Source organism: Hyperolius riggenbachi, chromosome 3, assembly GCF_040937935.1.
Source record: "Hyperolius riggenbachi isolate aHypRig1 chromosome 3, aHypRig1.pri, whole genome shotgun sequence".
In the NCBI taxonomy this organism is placed as follows: domain Eukaryota; kingdom Metazoa; phylum Chordata; class Amphibia; order Anura; family Hyperoliidae; genus Hyperolius; species Hyperolius riggenbachi.
Genome location: NC_090648.1, coordinates 84,736,894 through 84,759,610, shown reverse-complemented (window position 1 = coordinate 84,759,610; position 22,717 = coordinate 84,736,894). Strand labels below are relative to the sequence as shown.

Below are 22,717 nucleotides of genomic sequence, written 5' to 3'. Positions count from 1 at the left end.
TCCAATGTTGTTGTCACTTACAGTAGTAAGTAGAAATCTCACAGAACTGACAAGTTTTTGACTAGTCCATCTCTTCATGGGGATTCTCAATATTTCATTTATTCTTTACAAAAGCACTCCCTAGAAAGTATCTATACGAAAGATGCAGACAGCCCCACCTACCTGTTCGCAATCTATTCTGACAGTTGGACTGAGCAACTGCCATTCACTAAGTGCTTTTGAAAACCAAACCCTTTATGAACAGTTGGACTTGTCCAAAACCTGTCAGTTTTGTCAGATTTCTACTACCAACTGTAATTGTTAGCGACGTAGGAGAAAAGTAATTTATAGAACATTTTACTCTGGGAGATATATACTTATTATTTATGTGTTTTCATGTATTTAAATTTTTTAAATTTGTATCAATAGTGGTCCTTAAAAGTGTATCTGAAGCAAACCTCAAATACAAAAACACATACTTATCTTAGAAGAGGGAAGCCTCTTCTTGATCCTATAGACTTGCAGTGTTCCCCAACTCGGTCCTCAAGGCCCACCAACAGTGCATGTTTTGCGGAAATCCACAGAGGTAGTTAATCAGCTCTGCTGAGACACTAATTGCCTCACCTGTGCATGTGTTTGTGGTTTTCTGCAAAACATGCACTGTTGGTGGGCCTTGAGGACAGGGTTGGGGACTCTGCTATAGAGGCTTCTCACACCTTCCTCTGGTCCCCTGTTGTCGAGGGCTTGTCAGAATCAACATCAGGGCCGTGCTCTACTGTGGGAGTATGGCAGCACCTGCTCAGGAAGATGGAGCTGCTCATGCACAAGTGGCACCATGTTACCGCACAGGCATGGTTGTGTTCGCACGGGTGAAAAACAGCTGTGCTTGTGCCAGAAGAGGAGCTCAACCCCAATGTTACAGAGGGTCCTGGGCAGTGGGGAAGGGTCCAGAGGACATCATGGGAAGCCTCTAAAGGATCCAGAGGCTTCCCTTTCCCTAGGTACGTATTTAATTTTCACTCTTGGTTCGCCTCGGACTTCCTCAAATAAATCATCAATAAAAGCTTGCAGAAACCTTTAAATGCATATGCATACAAGTATTTATGGCTTTATGGTATGTGCTCTGGTTTTAAGCTCTTTTGAGTGAAGAGTGGTCTCTCTTTTCTAAGTCTCCATCTACAAAAAAACTTTAGACTCCAACCTGATGTGCCTAAATTAAGGAGAACTCCGTTATGCATATCAGCCATGACAAGGCTCATTCGTCTATTCATACTGACCTTCAGGAGCCGGAGGTGGAAGCTCACTGGAGGGTCCAGGTGTTGTACATTATGCTTGGTGATGGCTCCACTCACTATGGGCGAGTTAATCTCTCTTCTGTCTTCTTGATCAGATTCTCCTAAAGCATCAAGAAGGCTGCCATTCACCTTGGACTGCAGGTCTTTATAGGAGATTAGCAGGGCACCATCTGCAAAGGAAAAGGTTAATGCAATACAGACAAAGCATACTACGTAGTCTATATGTTCTATACTGTATACAACAATTCAGGACAATGAGAGAATCTACTACGTATAACGGAAACTCCAGCTCTAGCATTTTAGCTTTGGACCAAGTTCATAGAGGATAGATCTTCTGTTGTGACTCCCCTCTGAGATGTCTTCTACATACTTAGTTCTACTTACTGGAGTTCATTCCCAGAGAGATTCTGTCAGAGAACCAGGGCCGGTTCTCTCATGAAACCGGGTGAAACATTTGCATCAGGCGCAGAGATTACAGGGGTCGGCATGTTTGTACTGTGTTTACACTAACCGTATCCAGTCAGAGTAGGAGGCGAAGCAAGAGGAGAGTGAGGTGAACAGGTCATTGTGATGCCTTCGATATGTCATATTGAATATGTCGTATCGAATGCATCATGTAGTCACAAACGCACATTCCAAAATATCAAAATGACATTTTTTTAAATCAACTTTTTTTTCCTCTCTTCCCTGACTCTGCCAGCAAGCACTGATAGCTTTTAATTACAGAATCTTTCATTTAGGTGTGAAAAGCTTTCCACAAGAGTTCCTGGAAGGTTTATGGTCCCATCCATCACATCAATTAGGGGTTTAATACTAAGGTTGAACAACCAGGGGGACAATGGGCATCCTTGCCTAACTCCATTCTTTATCTGAAATAGGTTAGATATGAGGCTGTTAACCTTTACCCCTGCACTTTGTTTATTATAGAGTTTTGTAACTCTGTCGATACATTTTTTGCCCAGACCTAACTTTTCTAGTGTTGCAAATGTAAAGTTTCTAGAGAGACGGTCGAAGGCCTTTTCTGCGTCTATTTCCACCATTACTGACTCCTCCCTCCATGTTCTACATAAATGAATAAGGTCTATTGCGATGTAAATATTATCTTGTATCTGTTTCTTTTTCCTAAAACCTGCCTGCTGATTCCACAGTAAAGTATCCACTCAGAGCCGGGACAAGGTCCTCCAGCACCCAAGGCTGAGACACCAAAGTGCGCCCCTCCATCCCTGCCACCCCAGCGTCACACACTGATTGCTATTAGACTAAGAGGTGCCACAGGGCCCCCAACCTCCCCAACACCTTAATATGTAGTTATCTGGCTTGCAGTCACTGCTATGTATCCCATTTTCTTATTTCTTTCTGCTTCAAACACAATTAGGAATGACAGCTGAATGAATTCTGTGCCCCCTCCTACACTGCGCCCTGAGGCTGGAGCCTCTCCAGCCTATGCCTCGGCCCGGCCCTGTATCCACTACTACACTTAGTCTGTTTGACAGAATTTTCGCATAAATCTTAACATCACAGTTTATAAGGGTTATTGGTCTGAAATGCGCACATTCCAGACCAGAGTTTCCTTCTTTAGGGATTAAGGTAATTGTTGCCTGGTTGGTTGTATCTGAGAAAACTTTTTCTTCTTGGTTTATTAACTAAGTTACAGAAAAGAGGAGCCAGTACTGGGGCAAAATGTTGGTAAAATTCTGCGCTAAAGCCGTCTGGGCCCGGACTTTTCTGTTTTGCGAGTTTAGCTACAGTTTCACAAAATTCAATTTCCGATACTGGTGCTTAGGGATGATCGGAACCAACAAATTCCGTTCTGCCGGAATTCACGGATTCCGTCGCTATAAAATTCCGCCGGATTTAATGAAGTTCCGCGGAATTCCGAATTCCGTCGGAATTTTTTAAAAAAATCCTCCTCCTCTTCCTCCCATTTGTATCATCCTGTAGGGAATTGCAGTTTTTCAAAACAGCTAACATACCTTAGCCAGGATTTGAACCCAGGTCGCAGTGTGTAGTGGGTATCTGTCTTACCCCCTAGACCACCAACTACACTACATGCTAAAGCTGGCCTAGCATGTACCATTATCATCAATTTAATAGAAAAAGTAGCATGATTAAGGATTTGTACTTTTTTAAAAGCCAGCTTACATACCTTAGCCAGGATTTGAACCCAGTCTCAGTGTGTAGTAGGTATCTGTCTTACCCCCCTAGACCACCAACCACACTACATGCAAAAGCTGGCCTAGCATGTACCATTATGACCAATCCAATAGAAAAAGTAGCATGAATGGACACTTTGCTAAGAGGTCGGTAAAGTCAGCTGTTTTGAGCATTACTGCATGCGGGAATGCTTTATGAATAGAGGCCAATGGGCTCAATTCACAGCTAACTTAGTTAGCACGCCTAAAAAGCTTTGGGCATCCTAACTACAGTGCTAAGTAGTTAGCACAGCCAAAGTTTTTAGTTAGCGTGCACAAAGTTTAGCAGTGCACGGTGCGCCGATAAGGTCGCACCAGAGGCAACATTATAGGCACACCCAATGTGACGTTTTAGACACATCCGGTGCGACATTATCTTACTTAGCAGTTAGCACGCAAAGTTTAGCGCACCATAAGCTACTATGGGCTTTTAGGGCATGCTAACTAAGTTATCACTGCTTTGTGAATTGAGCCCATTGCATGTTTTGCGGGCTTGCTGCAAACAGCAAAACACAGTTATATAGGCTATTAAAGTAAATACCCTTGCAGGGGAAACGTGTGCTTTGCGTTCATGTTTTTTTTGCAATTTACAAACGCACAGTTTCTGCTTTTTGAGAGAGAGAGAGAGAGAGAGAGAGAGAGAGAGAGAGAGAGAGAGAGAGAGAGAGAGAGAGAGAGAGAGAGAGAGAGAGAGAGAGAGAGAGAGAGAGAGAGGAGAGAGAGAGAGGGAGAGAGAGAGAGAGGGAGAGAGAGAGAGAGGAGAGAGAGAGAGAGAGAGAGAGAGGAGAGAGAGAGAGAGAGAGAGAGAGAGAGAGAGAGAGAGAGAGAGAGAGAGAGAGAGAGAGAGAGAGAGAGAGAGAGAGAGAGAGAGATGTTGTGTGTTATGCCGGAAAATTCCGCTGAAATAATAAAATTACCGCGGGATTCCGTTTGAGAGGTTTAGCAATTCCGTTCCGAATACTGGAATCGGAATTGACCTAATTCCGGACGAAATTAACAATTCCGCGGAATTTAGCGAGCATCCCTACTGGTGCTTCTATCGATTCCCTTTCTGATGCGGACAGTGAGGGTAGATCAATTTTTCCTAAGAAGTTTTCTGCATTCATAAGTTTTGATAAATCTATATTATACAACTTCTCATAGAAATCAGCAAAGGCCTTAGAGATTTCTTCAGATTCATATATGGTATTTTGAAGTGTATATTAAGACATTCAATTCCCTTTTCATCTCTACTCATTTCTATCAACCCAATCTGTTGGCTAAGTATATTTGTGTGTATGTAGTTTTAAAATAAAAGGAACGATTTTATCGTTCAGTCTTGTGCCTGTTCTGGTCAACTTATTGTTGTTACAAAGAATCTGCCCTCTGAAGAGTCAGTCATACTACCCGCATTGTTTTATTATTTTCTTTTAAATTGTTGATTTGCTAGCTAGGTTGTAAATAACCATTTCTTCCCTCTAGGAATAGCTAGTACCCCGATTTCCTGTGCAAAATCAATAATTTTAATCAATTGTACATACAATCGAGATTGCATCATATATGGACCCAGTAACTCTTCTTTACCGTCATGCTGCTCACAGTCTTCAAGCATTCATAGAGTGACTATTCCCCGAACAGTGAATGGAGCAGATCGGACGTGATTGGGCTGGCTGCCATATTATGATAGCGTTGAGATTCCTTCGTCTCGTTATAATCTCGGAGGATGGTGGCAGTGATTACCTTGATTTTCAAGCAAAATCAATTACTCTGACTGACTTGTGCAAATTCGATCAGTTCAACCGAATTACGCAAAGTCAATCATTTTATTTCCCAATTGCGCAGACAATCGAGATTGTACATGTATGGGCACCATGAACCAATCTTAACCATTTACTGTGCACACCATGGATTTGCCTCTAGTAATAGCTAGTGCACGAGACCTGCATGGCAACTGTGGCCTAGTAATACGGGATTGTTGTCACATTACATTGTCGGCAGCAGTGCGACCAATCTTTAGCGTCAGACTGTTCACCGTGTTTCAAGCCTTCGGTGGCAACTATTCCCCCAAATGGTAACTGGAGCAGATAAGACGGAATTTAGCGTTTTGCCACATTATTTCTACTGGACGATCTAGCAACCGGTCTTTTAACATCGTTTAGACGGAATCGCGAGGCTGGAATGTCACTTTGGTGGCAGTGGTGGGATTTCATCATTGGGGAAAATTAGCTCGTTGTGCTGTGTGAGGAGTCTGACAGTGAGTGAGGAGGGAGGAGGCAAGAGAGGGAGGGAGGCAATTGTCAGGTGCTGTGTGATTAAATCAGGGGGGAGGGGGGGGGGAAGCGGATCCTTACAAGTTTGCTTCAGACAGCAAAAAGTCTAGAACCGGCCCTGCAGATAAATGGATGGCCAACTCATCCAATAATAATGCAAGTTTCACTAAACTGTTGATAATTATATAGCAATATCAGTTCTTTATATGCCCTTATATGATCGCCTCAAACATGTAACAACAGCTTGGTGGGTGACATGACAAACTGGTTATCACATTGTGGTGGTCATAGCAGTTCAGTGCAGTTCTGAACCTGTTATAGTCACAGCTGATGGCAGCTAAGTTAGATTCTGAATCTGTTTGTCATATTCTTCTACCTCTCGCCTAGGATACTTTGGCCACTGACCACCATTTCTACCATCTCATACACTCTTGGCTCTCTTCCCCTTTGTGTCACAATGCTGTGTAAAGTGTGTGCATATCTCCCACCCCTGGGTACAAATATGTAGTTTGGTTGTGGAATGGCTTCCAGTCCTCACTTCTCTGTTTGTGTAATTGGCTCGTTAAATACTGCATTTTGTGGGGGGAAAAAGTCACTGCGTCTTATAGTCCAAATGCCGGGAGTACCTGAATGCCTGCTAATACAAACCTCCAACCTGCTGCAATGTCGGGAACTCCGTGTACTGTGCCCATGCAGAAGAGGACACAGTGGGACAAACGGAGGACACAGGGGGATGCAAAGTGGCATAGAGGAGAACACAAGGAGGACACAAAGGGGCATAGAGGAGGACACAAGGGGGACACAAAGGGGCATAGAGTAGGACACAAGGAGGGCAGAGGCAGACACATAGGGACACAGGAGGACACATAGGGATAAGAGTTGGACATGGGGACACAAGGGGTACAAGGGGGCACGAGGTAAAAAAGGGGCATATAATCCACAAGATGCCCCTTCACCATGGATGCACCAGGTTTAGTATATATTTTTTCCCCCTGGATTTGTCCTCTAAACCTAGGTGCGTCTTATGGTCAGGAGCGTCTTATAGTCCGAAAATACCGTAAGTTGTGAACTGGTTATATTGCAAGTCAATAATGTCTCTGTGCCGAGTCCCATGCTATATGGGTATTTACTGTACATTTTATATGTTGGATGATATAACGGCATCGCTCACCTGATTGTCCGCTCACATGTGTGCAGGGAACCTGCATGGTGCTGTCTAGAACGGTCAGGGTTACAAAAGCGGAAGCCCCCAGCCTACTACATACATCTCCAGTGGCCTTCAGCTGAACCTCTGCAGAGTAAACAAAAGATTTATGACCCGGCTATAAGCAGCTGACTGATCGATGAATCTATCCTGCTGGCTATTAAAGGGAATCTGAACTGAAAATAAACTTATGATATAATGATTTGTATGTGTAGTACTTCTAAGAAATAAAACATTATTAGCACAGATATGAGTCTCATATTGTTTCCAGTACAGGAAGAGTTAAGAAACTTCAGCTGTTATCTATGCAAAAGAGCTTTGCATTAACGTTTTTGTATTTCTTCACCCTCTGACTTTGTCTCAGTTCCCAAGAACTATGTGCAGTGTTGATTGCATGAAAATGTAAATTGCCCAATGAACTCATATCCATAGGGTAGGGGTAGGTGGAATTGCTTAAGAGTGCCTACATCTGAGGCATCCATGAAAGTTTTGCTATGGGGCCCCATAACCTCTAGCTACACCACTGAATAAGGCATCAGCTAAAGAAAGAGTGCTGAACTGCGTATGTTACATGTAGATGTATTTTATTTACTTACCACATATACAGGGAGAGCAGAATTATTAGGCAAATTGGTATTTTGACCACATCATCTTCTTTATGCATGTTGTCTTACTCCAAGCTGTATAGGCTCGAAAGCCTACTACCAATTAAGCATATTAGGTGATGTGCATCTCTGTAATGAGAAGGGGTGTGGTCTAATATGACATCAACACCCTATATCAGGTGTGCGACATTATTAGGCAACTTCCTTTTCTTTGGCAAAATGGGTCAAAAGAAGGACTTGACAGGCTCAGAAAAGTCAAAAATAGTGAGATATCTTGCAGAGGGATGCAACACTCTTAAAATTGCAAAGCTTCTGAAGCATGATCATCGAACAATCAAGCGTTTCATTCAAAATAGTCAACAGGGTCGCAAGAAGCGTGTGGAAAAACCAAGGCGCAAAATATCTGCCCATGAACTGAGAAAAGTCAAGCGTGCAGCTGCCAAGATGCCACTTGCCACCAGTTTGGCCATATTTCAGAGCTGCAACATCACTGGAGTGCCCAAAAGCCCAAGGTGTGCAATACTCAGAGACATGGCCAAGGTAAGAAAGGCTGAAAGACGACCACCACTGAACAAGACACACAAGCTGAAACGTCAAGACTGGGCCAAGAAATATCTCAAGACTGATTTTTCTAAGGTTTTATGGACTGATGAAATGAGAGAGTCTTGATGGGCCAGATGGATGGGCCCGTGGCTGGATTGGTAAAGGGCAGAGAGCTCCAGTCCGACTCAGACGCCAGCAAGGTGGAGGTGGAGTACTGGTTTGGGCTGGTATCATCAAAGATGAGCTTGTGGGGCCTTTTCGGGTTGAGGATGGAGTCAAGCTCAACTCCCAGTCCTACTGCCAGTTTCTGGAAGACACCTTCTTCAATCAGTGGTACAGGAAGAAGTCTGCATCCTTCTAAAAAAAAACATGATTTTCATGCAGGACAATGCTCCATCACACGCGCCCAAGTACTCCACAGCGTGGCTGGCAAGAAAGGGTATAAAAGAAGAAAAACTAATGACATGGCCTTCTTGTTCACCTGATCTGAACCCCATTGAGAACCTGTGGTCTATCATAAAATGTGAGATTTACAAGGAGGGAAAACAGTACACCTCTCTCTCTGAACAGTGTCTGGGAGGCTGTGGTTGCTGCTGCACGCAATGTTGATGGTGAACAGATCAAAACACTGACAGAATCCATGGATGGCAGGCTTTTGAGTGTCCTTGCAAAGAAAGGTGGTTATATTGGTCACTGATTTGTTTTTGTTTTGTTTTTGAATGTCAGAAATGTATATTTGTGAATGTTGAGATGTTATATTGGTTTCACTAATAAAAATAAATAATTGAAATGGGTATATATTTGTTTTCTGTTAAGTTGCCTAATAATTATGCACAGTAATAGTCACCTGCACACACAAATATCCCCCTAAAATAGCTAAAACTAAAAATAAACTAAAAACTACTTTCAAAAATATTCAGCTTTGATATTAATGAGTTTTTTGGGTTCATTGAGAACATGGTTGTTGTTCAATAATAAAATTATTCCTCAAAAATACAACTTGCCTAATAATTCTGCAGGGCCTGATTTAGTAACAATGGGGCCCCCAGGCAAAATAAATCTGGGGGCCCCCTGATAGACTCTCCAAACCAGAAAGCGGTTTGAGGGGCCCTTTGTTGCAGTCAAATTTCCCCCAGGGTTCCTTAGTTGGATGCTGTCCCCCCTTGCCCCCCCCCCCCCCCCCACTACCTCCAACCACCACCCAACATAACTGTGTTCCCCAGAGCCCCTGCAGAGTCATGTCTCACCTGTTCTGGCGGGCGCGGTCCTCTGTCAGTCCGTGGCTCTGGGCACTCCCTGACTTCATCCCTACAGGGGTTCATCTCCTGTGTGCTCTGACGCATGTTATTACGTAATATCATGCCGCAGGTCTCAGAAGATGCAGCCAGTGTTGGATGAAGATGGGAGTTCAACGGAGCCACAGACTGACAGAGGAGCACGTCTGCTGGGCAAGGTGAGATGCTACGCTGCCAAAGACACCGCAGGGTGCCCAGGGAACAGTTAAATTGGGGGGAGACGCCTTGGGAGGCCCCTACAGTGTCTATGGTAGGGTCCGGTCTGCAGATCATACTCTAAACCAGTGATAGGGAAACTTGGCTCACCAGCTGTTAAAGGGATACTGTAGGGGGGTCGGGGGAAAATGAGCTGAACTTACCCGGGGCTTCTAATGGTCCCCCGCAGACATCCTGTGTTGGCGCAGCCACTCCCCAATGCTCCGGCCCTGCCTCCGATTCACTTCTGGAAATTCTGACTTTAAAGTCAGAAAACCACTGCGCCTGCGTTGCCGTGTCCTCGCTCCCGCTGATGTCACCAGGAGTGTACTGCGCAGACACAGACCATACTGGGCCTGCGCTGTGCGCTCTTGATGACATCAGCGGGATCGAGGACACGGCAACGCAGGCGCAGTGGTTTTCTGACTTTAAAGTCAGAAATTCCAGAAGTGAACCGGAGGCGGGGCCGGAGCATCGGTGAGCGGCTGCGCGGGCACAGGATGTCTGCGGGGGACCATTAGAAGCCCCGGGTAAGTTCAGCTCATTTTCCCTTGACCCCCCTACAGTATCCCTTTAAGGAACTACAAGTCCCACAATGCATTGCATGAGTCTGACTGCCACAGTCATGATTCATAAAGGCAAATGCATTGTGGGACTTGTAGTTCCTTAACAGCTGAAAAAACAAGTTTGCCTATCACTGCTCTAAGCAGCTAGTTCCTTAGGCTTTGGAAGCCACTGTTTCTGCCCACTCACCTAGTTCAGGAGTGCTGATGGTTTGGTTCTGAGGGTTTCTGGAGAAGGATTGCAGCACGGAGGTCTCCACATCCCTCAGTATGGAGTTGACAGCTGATCGTACCTCTGAGGTTGTCAAGTTGATCAGTGTTGTATGGTTGAGAAGAGTTGCGAAATTTTGAGCTACTTGCTATGAAAATAAAGAAAATGAATAACAAACACTTAGGAATTGACTTCAAGAGGACAACCATTGTTAAAACGTGATTCCATTTTAATATTATTATTTATTTATATACTGCTTTACATAGTACAACATAAATAGAGGGGAACATAGACACATGAGACATGGGCAGTTTAAAACTCTGTACAATCTGGACATCCAGCATTACAAGTACAAATACATACGTAGCTGATGTGGTGTTTGAGACATCACCATTACTGGTACAAGTTCATATGATGTGTTACAGCAGAATAAGAAACACGAGGAGGAAGTCCCTGCTCTTCTGAGTTTACAATCTAGAGCAGGCACGGGAAAACTATGGCTCACAGGCCGGATTTGGCACACAACTGCTACGAAACGGGCCTGGGGACAGAGGGCAGGATTCCGCTCCTCTCCCCTTTTCCCTCCCACTGTCCGTTCAAAAATGCATGCAGCACACATATGATAATCAACTTACCCAACCCAATCACTCTCTCCTTCGCCCATGTCCATGGCAACAGCGTCATCATGTGAACTGCCATCAGTACATACCAGTGTGTCACATGATGCTGCCGTCGCCATGGAGATCACTGCTGGAAGTGCGATTGGGTGAGTTACCACTCAGTCTCTACCCGCGCATGCATTTTCCAGAGGGAAGGAGGGAGAGAGACAGACAGACATTGCAGCTAGAGGAATGCCAGAAAAGTTTGCCCACTCCGATCTACATGCCAGAATTTTTTGGGCCCCATACTGAAAAAACCTACTGGGAGCCCCTTGCTCCCCCCTATATTTAAGGTGAAGCCCATATATTTAAGGTGATCACTGGCGATCAACAAAATGCTGTACCATGTAATCCTATGGGATTACTCTCACTGCAGTGCTTGAGCAGCGCTTGCAATTTGCAAATCGCAAACATGCTTCATGCAGCATTTTCTCATTGATTGCGAAGCGATTCTCATTAACTGAAATGAAAATAGCAAAGCACAAGCATGGCAAAATGACAAAAAATTGCAATGCAAAATCGTCTGGCCGAGAAGGCCAACACAGCCACACTCACTAACAGTCTGTACATTCTGTGACAGACTTGACCCATGTTTGTGGCATTGTTCACTGGGCCCCAGAGTCACTCATGCCTCATACTACAGTCCCACCTGTGATGCCCTGAAGGTGGCCCTGCTAGAGTGTAATGGGTTTGAGGGACAAGCAGGGACGGATTTGGGTGAAGGCCCCCAATGTCCGTGCCTAGGGCGCCAGAATCCAAGGGCGGGTGGTGACACGACAATACTTTTTGCTTGGGGGAAAAGTGTGTTTAAGTCTGGGGGGTGAGATGTTGTGTGGGGGAGGGGGGGGGGCTGGTGACAGTGGGCCTTGGGCGGCTAAAGGTACAAACCCGGCCCTGGGGACAAGGGGAGGCATTTCTTTTTTTAGTATTATTTAAGACATTTTTTTTAACTAATTAATCAGTAAAGACACTAGAAAACACTCTGAATACTGGCAGCTTGTAACGATTGTGGAACTTTCCCCGTGATCAGCGCACAACGCGTGCGCTGACACGGCGGAAATCCTCCACAAGCGTATAATTTGCAGGAACCCAGCAAAAGGTGCTACGCACCCGTAGAGGGAAAATTCCTGTCGGCAGATGGCGCTGGGGAGTGCAGAGGAACCAATCCTCTGTACCTCCACAAATGCCAGACAGGAATTGTACGAAACGCAGAACGCAATCGCAAGAGAGGCGATTGCGAATGAGAATGAGCAAAGGGACAGGTTGTATGTGTGTGTGCCAATCCAGTCGCCACCCCGCAACCGCACACACACAACAGCAGATATGAAATAGGAACGCGGTCGCGAGAGGTGCGATCGCCAGACGAGACACAAGGCAGATCAGAACAGAATACGAGGTTAGCAAAGGCACAGCAAATAATACAATGAGGAGATACGGAAAATAACAAATGCTAGCTAACCGCGAACACCGCACTCATTCGCAACAGTGCACGCGGTTATGCGCGGTCTCCACGTGATAAGCACAATAGAGACAAGCACGCCTAACTAACCATTAACAGACAAACATGAAACAGAGGATGCGAGCGCTTGCTTAACGGTTACCTCACCGAGCCTCCAGCAAGCGTAGCAGACAGACACACGAAAACAGTGACAAGCGAGAGATAGGATCCACAGCACTAGCGAAAAGTGGCTAGCGCGATCCAAGTGCAGAGTAGCAGAACAGAAGGATCCCCAGCGCCAGCGAAAAGTGGCCAGCGCGATCCCAGAAGACAGAACAGAAGGATCCCCAGCGCTAGCGAAAAGTGGCTAGCGCGATCCCAGAAGACAGAACAGAAGGATCCCCAGCGCTAGCGAAAAGTAGCTAGCGCGATCCCAGGAGACAGAACAGAAGGATCCCCAGCGCTAGCGAAAAGTAGCTAGCGCGATCCCAGGAGACAGAACAGAAGGATCCCCAGCGCTAGCGAAAAGTAGCTAGCGCGATCCCAGGAGACAGAACAGAAGGATCCCCAGCGCTAGCGAAAAGTAGCTAGCGCGATCCCAAGAGACAGAACAGAAGAGATAGCTGGTAGCAACCGCTGCACCAGCTATACTCTAAGAACAGAGATTAGAACCATTTCCTGTCGACCACCGTAGGGACTGGACAATGGCAACAGGCAAGACAAGACAGAACAGGCAATACAGACAATACAATCCTAACTGCACTAGGGAAATCTGCCTAGCGCAGATTCAGGAATTACTCTAAGCTGATGTTCAAACAGAGAGCAAGGCTGACACCCCACCAGGAGTGTTACATAGGACGAAATCCTTATGAACAGCAAAGCATTGTGGGAAAGACATAGTACTTATAGTACACGCCTCCAATGAATGTGGCCAGGCAATTTGCATGACAACGTATGCAAATTCCTCTGCAAGCACAAGCTGCAAAACTGACAGAAGCTGTTCTTTCCAGAGTCCTGCAGCATGCAAACCTACACAATGGTCAAAAGGCTGGCTGCCTGCACAGCTGAGCAAATCATCACACAGCTACAATAAGTGCTACCATTCAGGGATGATCATCGAAACTCAAAGAATTCTGAGTTGATGGAAATTTTACAGAGATTATTTGGAAATCTATGCAGTCAAAAAATTAACAAATCAAATTTTTTTTAAGCTGCATATATTTGCATACAATTACCATAACATTTCTACAAACACAGAATTATTTGCATCTCTGTGACCATTTCTTCTCATTACTGTAATCTCAGCAAGGGGGTTTTGACATTAAAAACATGTGAAATAGGCAGATATCGCCAATACTGGTCATACTTTGGACAATTTTAGCAGGATGTAATAAATTATGGTTGTTTTTTTTACTTTACAGGTAACTTTATAAGGAAGGAAGGTGGCTAGTAGACAATGAGAGTGGCCACTGACTAGGTCCCAGCGTTCAATTTTGTCCACCTTTGTATTTGAGTTTGACACCCCTGATATACAGTGGAGGAAATAATTATTTGACCCCTCACTGATTTTGTAAGTTTGTCCAATGACAAAGAAATGAAAAGTCTCAGAACAGTATCATTTCAATGGTAGGTTTATTTTAACAGTGGCAGATAGCACATCAAAAGGAATATCGAAAAAATAACCTTAAATAAAAGATTGCAACTGATTTGCATTTCATTGAGTGAAATAAGTTTTTGAACCCCTACCAACCATTAAGAGGTCTGGCTCCCACAGAGTGGTTAGACACTTCTACTCAATTAGTCACCCTCATTAAGGACACCTGTCTTAACTAGTCACCTGTATAAAAGACACCTGTCCATAGAATCAATCAATCAAGCAGACTCCAAACTCTCCAACATGGGAAAGACCAAAGAGCTGTCCAAGGATGTCAGAGACAAAATTGTAGACCTGCACAAGGCTGGAATGGGCTACAAAACCATTAGCAAGAAGCTGGGAGAGAAGGTGACAATTGTTGGTGCGATTGTTCGAAAATGGAAGGAGCACAAAATGACCATCAACAGACCTCGCTCTGGGGCTCCACGCAAGATCTCAGCTCGTGGGGTGTCAATGGTTCTGAGAAAGGTGAAAAAGCATCCTAGAACTACACGGGAGGAGTTAGTGAATGACCTCAAATTAGCAGGGACCACAGTCACCAAGAAAACCATTGGAAACACATGACACCGCAATGGATTAAAATCCTGCAGGGCTCGCAAGGTCCCCCTGCTCAAGAAGGTACATGTGCAGGCCCGTCTGAAGTTTGCCAATGAACACCTGAATGATTCTGTGAGTGACTGGGAGAAGGTGCTGTGGTCTGATGAGACCAAAATAGAGCTCTTTGGCATTAACTCAACTCGCTGTGTTTGGAGGAAGAAAAATGCTGCCTATGACCCCCAAAACACCGTCCCCACCGTCAAGCATGGGGGTAGAAACATTTTGCTTTGGGGGTGTTTTTCTGCTAAGGGCACAGGACAACTTAATCGCATTAACGGGAAAATGGACGGAGCCATGTATCGTGAAATCCTGAACGACAACCTCCTTCCCTCTGCCAGGAAACTGAAAATGGGTCGTGGATGGGTGTTCCAGCACGACAATGACCCAAAACATACAGCAAAGGCAACAAAGGAGTGGCTCAAGAAGAAGCACATTAAGGTCATGGAGTGGCCTAGTCAGTCTCAGGACCGTAATCCAATAAAAAACCTATGGAGGGAGCTCAAGCTCAGAGTTGCACAGAGACAGCCTCGAAACCTTAGGGATTTAGAGATGATCTGCAAAGAGGAGTGGATCAACATTCCTCCTAAAATGTGTGCAAACTTGGTCATCAATTACAAGAAACGTTTGACCTCTGTGCTTGCAAACAAGGGTTTTTCCACTAAGTATTAAGTCTTTTATTGTTAGAGGGTTCAAAAACTTATTTCACTCAATGAAATGCAAATCAGTTGCTATCTTTTATTTAAGGTTATTTTTTCGATTTTCCTTTTGATGTGCTATCTGCCAATGTTAAAATAAACCTACCATTGAAATGATACTGTTCTGAGACTTTTCATTTCTTTGTCATTGGACAAACTTACAAAATCAGTGAGGGGTCAAATAATTATTTCCTCCACTCTATATACTTAAACGGTCTTAAAAGGGTAATTTTTGTTCCACTTTTATTTCTTGAAGGTAACATTCCATATGCTGATTTTAATTTTTTTTTTTACCTTATTGTAAGAGCTCACTGCATCTAGAAATTAGCACTAAGAGGATCAGACAAAATAAATGCATTCTTACCTTAACAGGAATAATGGTTTCATTTTTTGTACAAGATCGATTATGAATCCGGGCGGTCTCCCTCAACAAACTGCAGAATGAATCCTACAGCAGAACATATAACAGTCACATCCCTCTGCAAATAAATCAATCCTCCATGCTGCCCCACACCACAGTTACCAGCACAGCTGTGCAGCAGTGACACATACCTGGCGTTTAGATTTTATGCATTCCTCTAATTCCTTGCTGCTGCTTGGTTGACATCTCGTGTTCCCTGCAGAGACAAAACATAGTTTAAATGTACAGTTAACAACCTACTTCACCAGGAGGAACATGCAATTTTTGGTAAGGAAAAAGGGCTTTATTCACTAAAACATCATAACTGATATCACGGTCGCGCTAGGGTTTTGCGCACGTTATAATGCGCGTACCGTTTATCAGTTATCACGGTTTAGTGAATCAAGCCCAATATGTGCAATACAGGCTTGTGGTTGGCAAGGTATTACTGAAAAATACATAGCCAAAAAATATATAGGTATATATATATATATATATATATATATATATATATATATATATATACATCATACTGTAGTTAAAGAGGAGCTGTAGTTAAAATTACATAATAAAATAGCTTACCGTATTTACTTGCATATAAGCCGATCCACATATAGTCCGAGGTACCCTCTTTTCCATCAGAAACCAGAAAAACTGATTGACTCGTGTACAAGCGGCCTCCCAGTATTGCCCCCTCCACAGTAGCCAGATGTGCCCCCAGTACAAGTCATTCCTTCTCCCCATAGACAGATGTGCCCCAAGGATGATACAGCTGTGTCTCAAGATGCCACTAGATGGCACCATAGATATAAGACAAAGTGACTGCTACACAGGAACAGGGCCGGATTTCTGGAAAGGCCATAAAGGCCCGGGCCTTGGGCGGCTGCAGCCCAGGGAGGCACCTGAACCTGAAAGAGGTTGCTACATGTGAACGAGAAGGCTGAAAATGGGGAGCAACACATGAAAAAGGAAAACTGATGCCCCTGAGAGCTGTTCATGAAAGAGAGGGGCTGCTGTACATGGATGATAGACGTGGAAGTGGGGGGTGAACATGGAATGGGAGGGGGGCTGCTGTACATGGATGATAGATGTGGAAGTGGGCTGTGAACATGGAATGGGAGGGGGGCTGCAGTACATGGATGCTACACATGGAAGGGGGGGGGGGGCTACACATGTAATGGGAGGGGGGCTGCAGTACATGGAGGAAACACATGGAAGAGGGGGCTGCTGTACATGGATGATAGACGTGGAAGTGGGGGGTGAACATGGAATGGGAGGGGGGCTGCTGTACATGGATGATAGACATGGAAGAGGGGGGTGAACATGGAATGGGAGGGGGGCTGCTGTACATGGATGATGGACGTGGAAGTGGGGGGTGAACATGGAATGGGAGGGGGGCTGCAGTACATGGATGCTACACATGGAAGAGGGGACTGCACATGAAATGGGAGGGGGGCTGCAGTACATGGAGGATACACATGGAAGAGGGGGCTGCTGTACATGGATGATAGACGTGGAAGAGGGGGGTGAACATGGAATGGGAGGGGCACTGCAGCACAAGGAAGGGGTTCACAATATATGTGGCCTAGGGCTACAAAAAGTATAAATCCGGCCTTGCACAGGAAGAATCCCTGATCATTGCACCGCTGACACCTTGCTTGCACACTCCGCTCTACAAGCCAGGGGTCTTGAGCAGCACACACCACACACCATGTTGCAGGAGATGGGGGGCATGGACACAGCAGGAAGCCAGCTGGTAAGAGCAGAATCACTAGTGCATGATCCTTACCCTCCTCTTCCATTAACAGAACCTGCTCCACCATCTGTTCTGCTCCACTGACTCACATATAAGCCGAGGGGGTAACTTCTCAGCACATTTTTTGTGCTGAAAATTAAACTTATACGTGGGTATAGAAGGTATTTTTTTTGTAATGTATAAATTATTAAGTTAGTGTTTACGCTCCCTGATTTACATTCTAATATTTATAACAGGTGGTGACATCTTTAGTCCTGGCAGGCGATCACTATGGAATGTTTGTTTACTGAGAGTTTCGAAGCCAGTACAAAATATACCTGGTCTCCCAGAATGCTTGGGGAGGGGGGGGGGGGGGGGTTAATATGTAGATAAAGGAAGTGTTTCTTATGCTGAAACCAGGAAAGTTAAATTGGGTATCCTGAATCATTTACTGCATAGTATATGCCTATACTTATGTAAAAAATGTGTGTAAATCCATGATTTACCAAGTAATGTTGCTTTACAAAACCATTGCCTCAATACTAGTGCAGAGGCTAGACAGCCCTTGTTTAGAAGGGGAGGGGCTACAGTTGGATTCCAAGGGGATTTTCATCTACTTTTAAGGATTCTCCAGGTCTTAGGGCCCACCAATCCTGGAATCCCCAGAAAAGTGGTCACTTATAGTTAGCCGATCTGAATACGTTTTGGAACCAGACACACAGGCCACGTTAACAGCATTGAGCCTACAAAATTGTAAATGGACATGGTTTCTTATGATATAGGCTATTTAACATGTAGTGGTGGAGTAGATGTACACAAATTCCTGACTATCTGCACACTTTAATCATCATTACTTAAAGAGAAACCGAAACCAAAAATTAAACTTCATCCCAATCAGTAGCTGATACCCCCTTTCCCATGAGAAATCTTTTCCTTTTCTCAAACGGATCATCAGGGGGCTCTGTATGGCTGATATTGTGGTGAAACCCCTCCCACAGTGTGATGTCAGGACCGTGGTTCTGACATCACACTGTGGGTGCGTGGTTGCATTGTGGGAAATACCAACTGTTTACAGCTGTTCCCAAATGCCAAATGAGCCAGCAGCATCTCCTTCCAGTGACATCACCTGCCAGCAGTAAACATGTCACCATGTGATAAATGTCAGAATGTAAATCAGGGAGAGGAAAGATTTTACAATGGGCAAACACTGACTAAATCATTTACACATAATTATTGTAAAAATGAAGCCCTTTTTTTTTATTACATTATTGTCACTGGAGTTCCTCTTTAATATTACTGTTAATGTGATCCTGTATCAGAATCCTGTAAAGTAAATGAAACTTCTGAAAATAATATATAAATAGCTATCTTATGATTGATCCATGTCCAAGAACTTCATTGTTTGTTTTGTTTTCATTATAAATTGTGCCCTCCCCTATTTCCCTTATTAAAGAGAACCCGTGTCATAAAAAAGTTAAAAAGCTACATAGAGGGTTGCCTCTGGATGATCTAAAGGCTTCTTGATCCAAAGAACCAGGATCCCCCTAACATGTATGACAAGATATACAGTATGTTCTTGTGGCTGCGCTCCTCCCCAGGGGTGTAACTACATGGGAGCAGTCCATGCAACCACAGGGAGGCCCAGAGCTGTTAAGGGGCGACAACTACTACTTCCCTAGAATAGAGGGATCCATCCATCAGATTGGGTGTTCTTGTGGCTACACTTGTTATGGGTGTGAAGATTATGCAGTCCACACTTGTTTTATGACTTAAAAAATGGGCTCCAAGGCTGTGAGGGTCACTAGGGGTAGGGATGGGAAAGGCTGTGAGGCTCACTAGGGGTAGGGATGGGAAAGGCTGTGAACATCTGGGGGCCTGTCAGTGTTTTGCTGGGCCAGGGCCGGATTTGTACTCTTTACCGCCCTAGGCCACTGTCACCAGCCGCCCCCCCCTTCAGTATAGGTAGCGAGATGACCCCTCCCCATTTCCTCTAGTATAGGTAGCCTGATTACCCCCCCCCCCCCCCAGTATAGGTGGCCAGATGACTCCTCCCCCTTTCCCTCCAGTATAGGTAGCCAGATGACTCCATTAATACCTCCTCCCCCCCCCCCCCCCCCCGCTTCAGTATAGGTAGCCAGCTCGCAGAGCTGGGACAAGGTCCTCCAGCACCCAAGGCTGAGACACCAAAGTGCGCCCCTCCATCCCTCCCACCCCAGCCGTCACACACTGATTGCTATTAGACTAAGAGGCACCACAGGGCCCACAACCTCCCCAACACCTTAATATCTAGTTATCTGGCTTGCAATCACTGCTATGTATCCCCTTTTCTTATTTCTTTCTGCTTCAAACACAATTAGGAATGACAGCTGAATGAATTGTGCGCCCCCTCCTACACTGCGCCCTGAGGCTGGAGCCTCTCCAGCCTATGCCTCGGCCCGGCCCTGCCAGCTCGCCTTCACACTGCAGCAGCCCTGTCTCCAGTGCAGAAGCTTCCTCTTCCCCTCTGTCTCCAATGCTGCCCAAGTACATAGCCGCTGGCCACAATGCAAATGTGCACAGAGAGCAAGGTGGGCGCTGCTGCAGAGTACTGCACTAGTTTAGCCTAATGCTTAGGTGCCCTTCCTCCTGTGGGTGCCCTAGGCCATGGCCTAGGTGGCCTTGGCCTAAATCCGGCCCTGTGGGGACCCCCATGATTTGTAGTTATGCCCCTGCTCCCCTCCATGTATGAGCACAGCTGTACTCACGCCTGCCCAGTACAGCCATACCTGCTCAGTAAACCAAAGCCACAAAGTAGAGGAGGATCCCAGTCAATAGTGGTGGAGTCAAGGAAGACACAGGAAGCTTTCGTCTACATGGGTAAGTATGTATTTTTTTTTTCAATTCACAGGTTCGCTTTAAAGATAAAGTGACCAAGTAAAATTATTTAACTACTTGCACTGCACGCTGTGCAGTATATCTATGCCCTGCAGGACTTCATCTAAAGTCCCAGGGAGGTAGATACTCATCTATCGTTGCTGCGCGCTCCTGCGCACCTTCTCATCGCCGATCATTAGAGGGGAGATCAATAAATGGGTAAGTTGTTAAAAAAACAAAATATAGATCATTTTGTTGTGATCAGTAGTGATAAAGTTATTGGTGAATTAAAGGGAAGTGCGCTAAAAGGTGACAGTTGTTATAATCCTAAAGGGGGAAAACCCTCAGTGGTCAACTAGTTAAAATTAACACATGATGTACCTGCAAATGAATATTACATACTTCTCTTACCCAGAGCCGGATTTAGACAAAGGCTACCTTGCCATGGCCTAGAGCACTACAGGAGCAAGGGTAGGGGGGGCAGCAGAGCAGGCTAAACTGGTGCAGCACTTGCTAGCTTGCAATGCTGTAGTGCAGGAAGATCGGGTGAGCAAACTGACAGCGTTACTCTCCTGACAGCCTTCTGTGCAGTGTCCACCCTGCTCTCTGTGCGCGTTGGCATTGTGGACAGAGGGTGTTGCAGAGGAAGTGGAATAGCAGCCACCAGTCACCAGGGGTCATCTGGCTACCTATACTAAAGGGAAGGGGGAGGGGTCATCTGGCTACCTATAATGGAGGGAAGGGGTGGAGGGGTCATTTCGCTACCTATACTGAAGTAGGGCAGCTGGTAAGAGTGGCCTTGGGTGATAAAGAGAACAAATCCGGCCCTGATCTTACCGTCAGTTCCTCTCAGAAGCTCACCATATTCTTCCGTCAACGATCCCTTCTCGCTCTTACTAGATCTAGTCAGAACTGGAAGCCTTGGGACCCTTTTCCACTATAGCAGTTGCTGTCAGTTAACTGGAGGGACAACTGATGTGCAAGGTAATGTTTATATTTCCCTATGGCTCAAGTGGGCGATATTACAAGTTTTTAAAGTAGAGGATGGAGGATTCCATCGATTACAGGAGAAAGAGATTGATGAGTAGACTACTTGGGAAGTAAGTATGACGTGTGTATGTTTATTTTGACTTTTATTTTTCAGTTCAGGTTTGCTTTAAGCTTTTCCTATTGGCCAACCGTTGCCAACTCACCATTTCAAGTCATGTGATATTGGTAACAAGATTAATGGGTATCATTCTTTAATGAATCTAGAACAGCTTTTCCTGTGAGAGATGTACCTGTATCCTGAGTGCTTAATGTATGGGAAGTATTGTTGTCCATAGCAACCAGTCATGCTTTGTGTTTAATTTTTAATTCAGTGCTGTGGGAGCAGGACAAATATTTCACAGGAACAAACACTCATTCGCACATAAAATTAGGAAAATAAAAGCAGAATACTAACTTCCTGTAATCATGTTTCCACAAAAGAGATTGAAAACATGAATTAGTACATCTACAGACCACGAATAAGCAAAAAGCATGTCAGGCAAGTTGCGGTGTTCATACTTCTGGCCTGTAGGTGGCACTGTGATATACTGATGTTATACTGCATGATTGCTTGGGATCTAGCTATGCTGTTCTAGACTTGTTCATTCCTGTTCATCTTGTCTGTGTACTGGATACAAAGAAAAGCATGGCTTAATGTACAGTTGCTGTAACTTGTAAATAAACCTAGTCCCGGTTTATTTGGCATCAGTGTCACATAACAACTGGTGACAAGGAACTGGTGATGGACAATGGACCACATTTTGTATCATCTGAGTTTGAACATTTTCAGCGAGACAAATATTGTGCATATAAATGCGTCTGTCCATTACCCCCAAGCAAATTCAGAGGTTGACATTCAACTGGAGTCTAAAAGGGAACCCAGTGCATTCTTCCTGCAGTCTCTCCTGGTTTGTAATAGCTATAGGGGCTGCCATGTTCCCCCCTGCTGTTTTAGCTGCCAATTATTTATCCAGGAGAAGGTGTGAAGATAGCATCTGTTACTTCTCTAAACTATTTGAAGTACAGTGTCCTCCCCCCCTCCCCCCACACTGATGAAAGCGTTTGTTTGCTCTCTGCTAATGTTTGCAATGAAATAGTTGCATCAGTCCTTATCTGCCTGAAATATCTGTGGTCTGGCAGGCCTCAGAAGTAGGGTAATTATAGCCTCTGTTAAACTTTTAAACGTAAAAAGAAGAGGTACAATTGAAGTTTTTTTTTTAATTAATGAGCCACATTGTTGGAATGCATTTTAATGTGCTATTGAGTTGCACGGTGTACTAAAAATGTTGTTTGGTTTCAGACTGCAAATCTTACAGGTAAATTTTA

General features: G+C 44.8%; 1 protein-coding gene across 1 annotated transcript in view; it reads right to left on the bottom strand.

Annotated features, from left to right (window-relative positions):
- LOC137562172 (adhesion G protein-coupled receptor E3-like) overlaps positions 1 to 22,717 on the bottom strand; it is a 149,039-nt gene that overhangs the window by 21,306 nt on the left and 105,016 nt on the right. The window contains exons 14-18 of the mRNA XM_068273505.1: positions 15,927 to 15,991; positions 15,739 to 15,822; positions 10,311 to 10,479; positions 6,887 to 7,006; positions 1,257 to 1,444 (exon numbers count right to left, since the gene is read on the bottom strand). Of these exons, the coding sequence (XP_068129606.1) occupies positions 1,257 to 1,444; positions 6,887 to 7,006; positions 10,311 to 10,479; positions 15,739 to 15,822; positions 15,927 to 15,991 (626 nt within the window). The remainder of the gene's footprint in view (positions 1 to 1,256; positions 1,445 to 6,886; positions 7,007 to 10,310; positions 10,480 to 15,738; positions 15,823 to 15,926; positions 15,992 to 22,717) is intronic.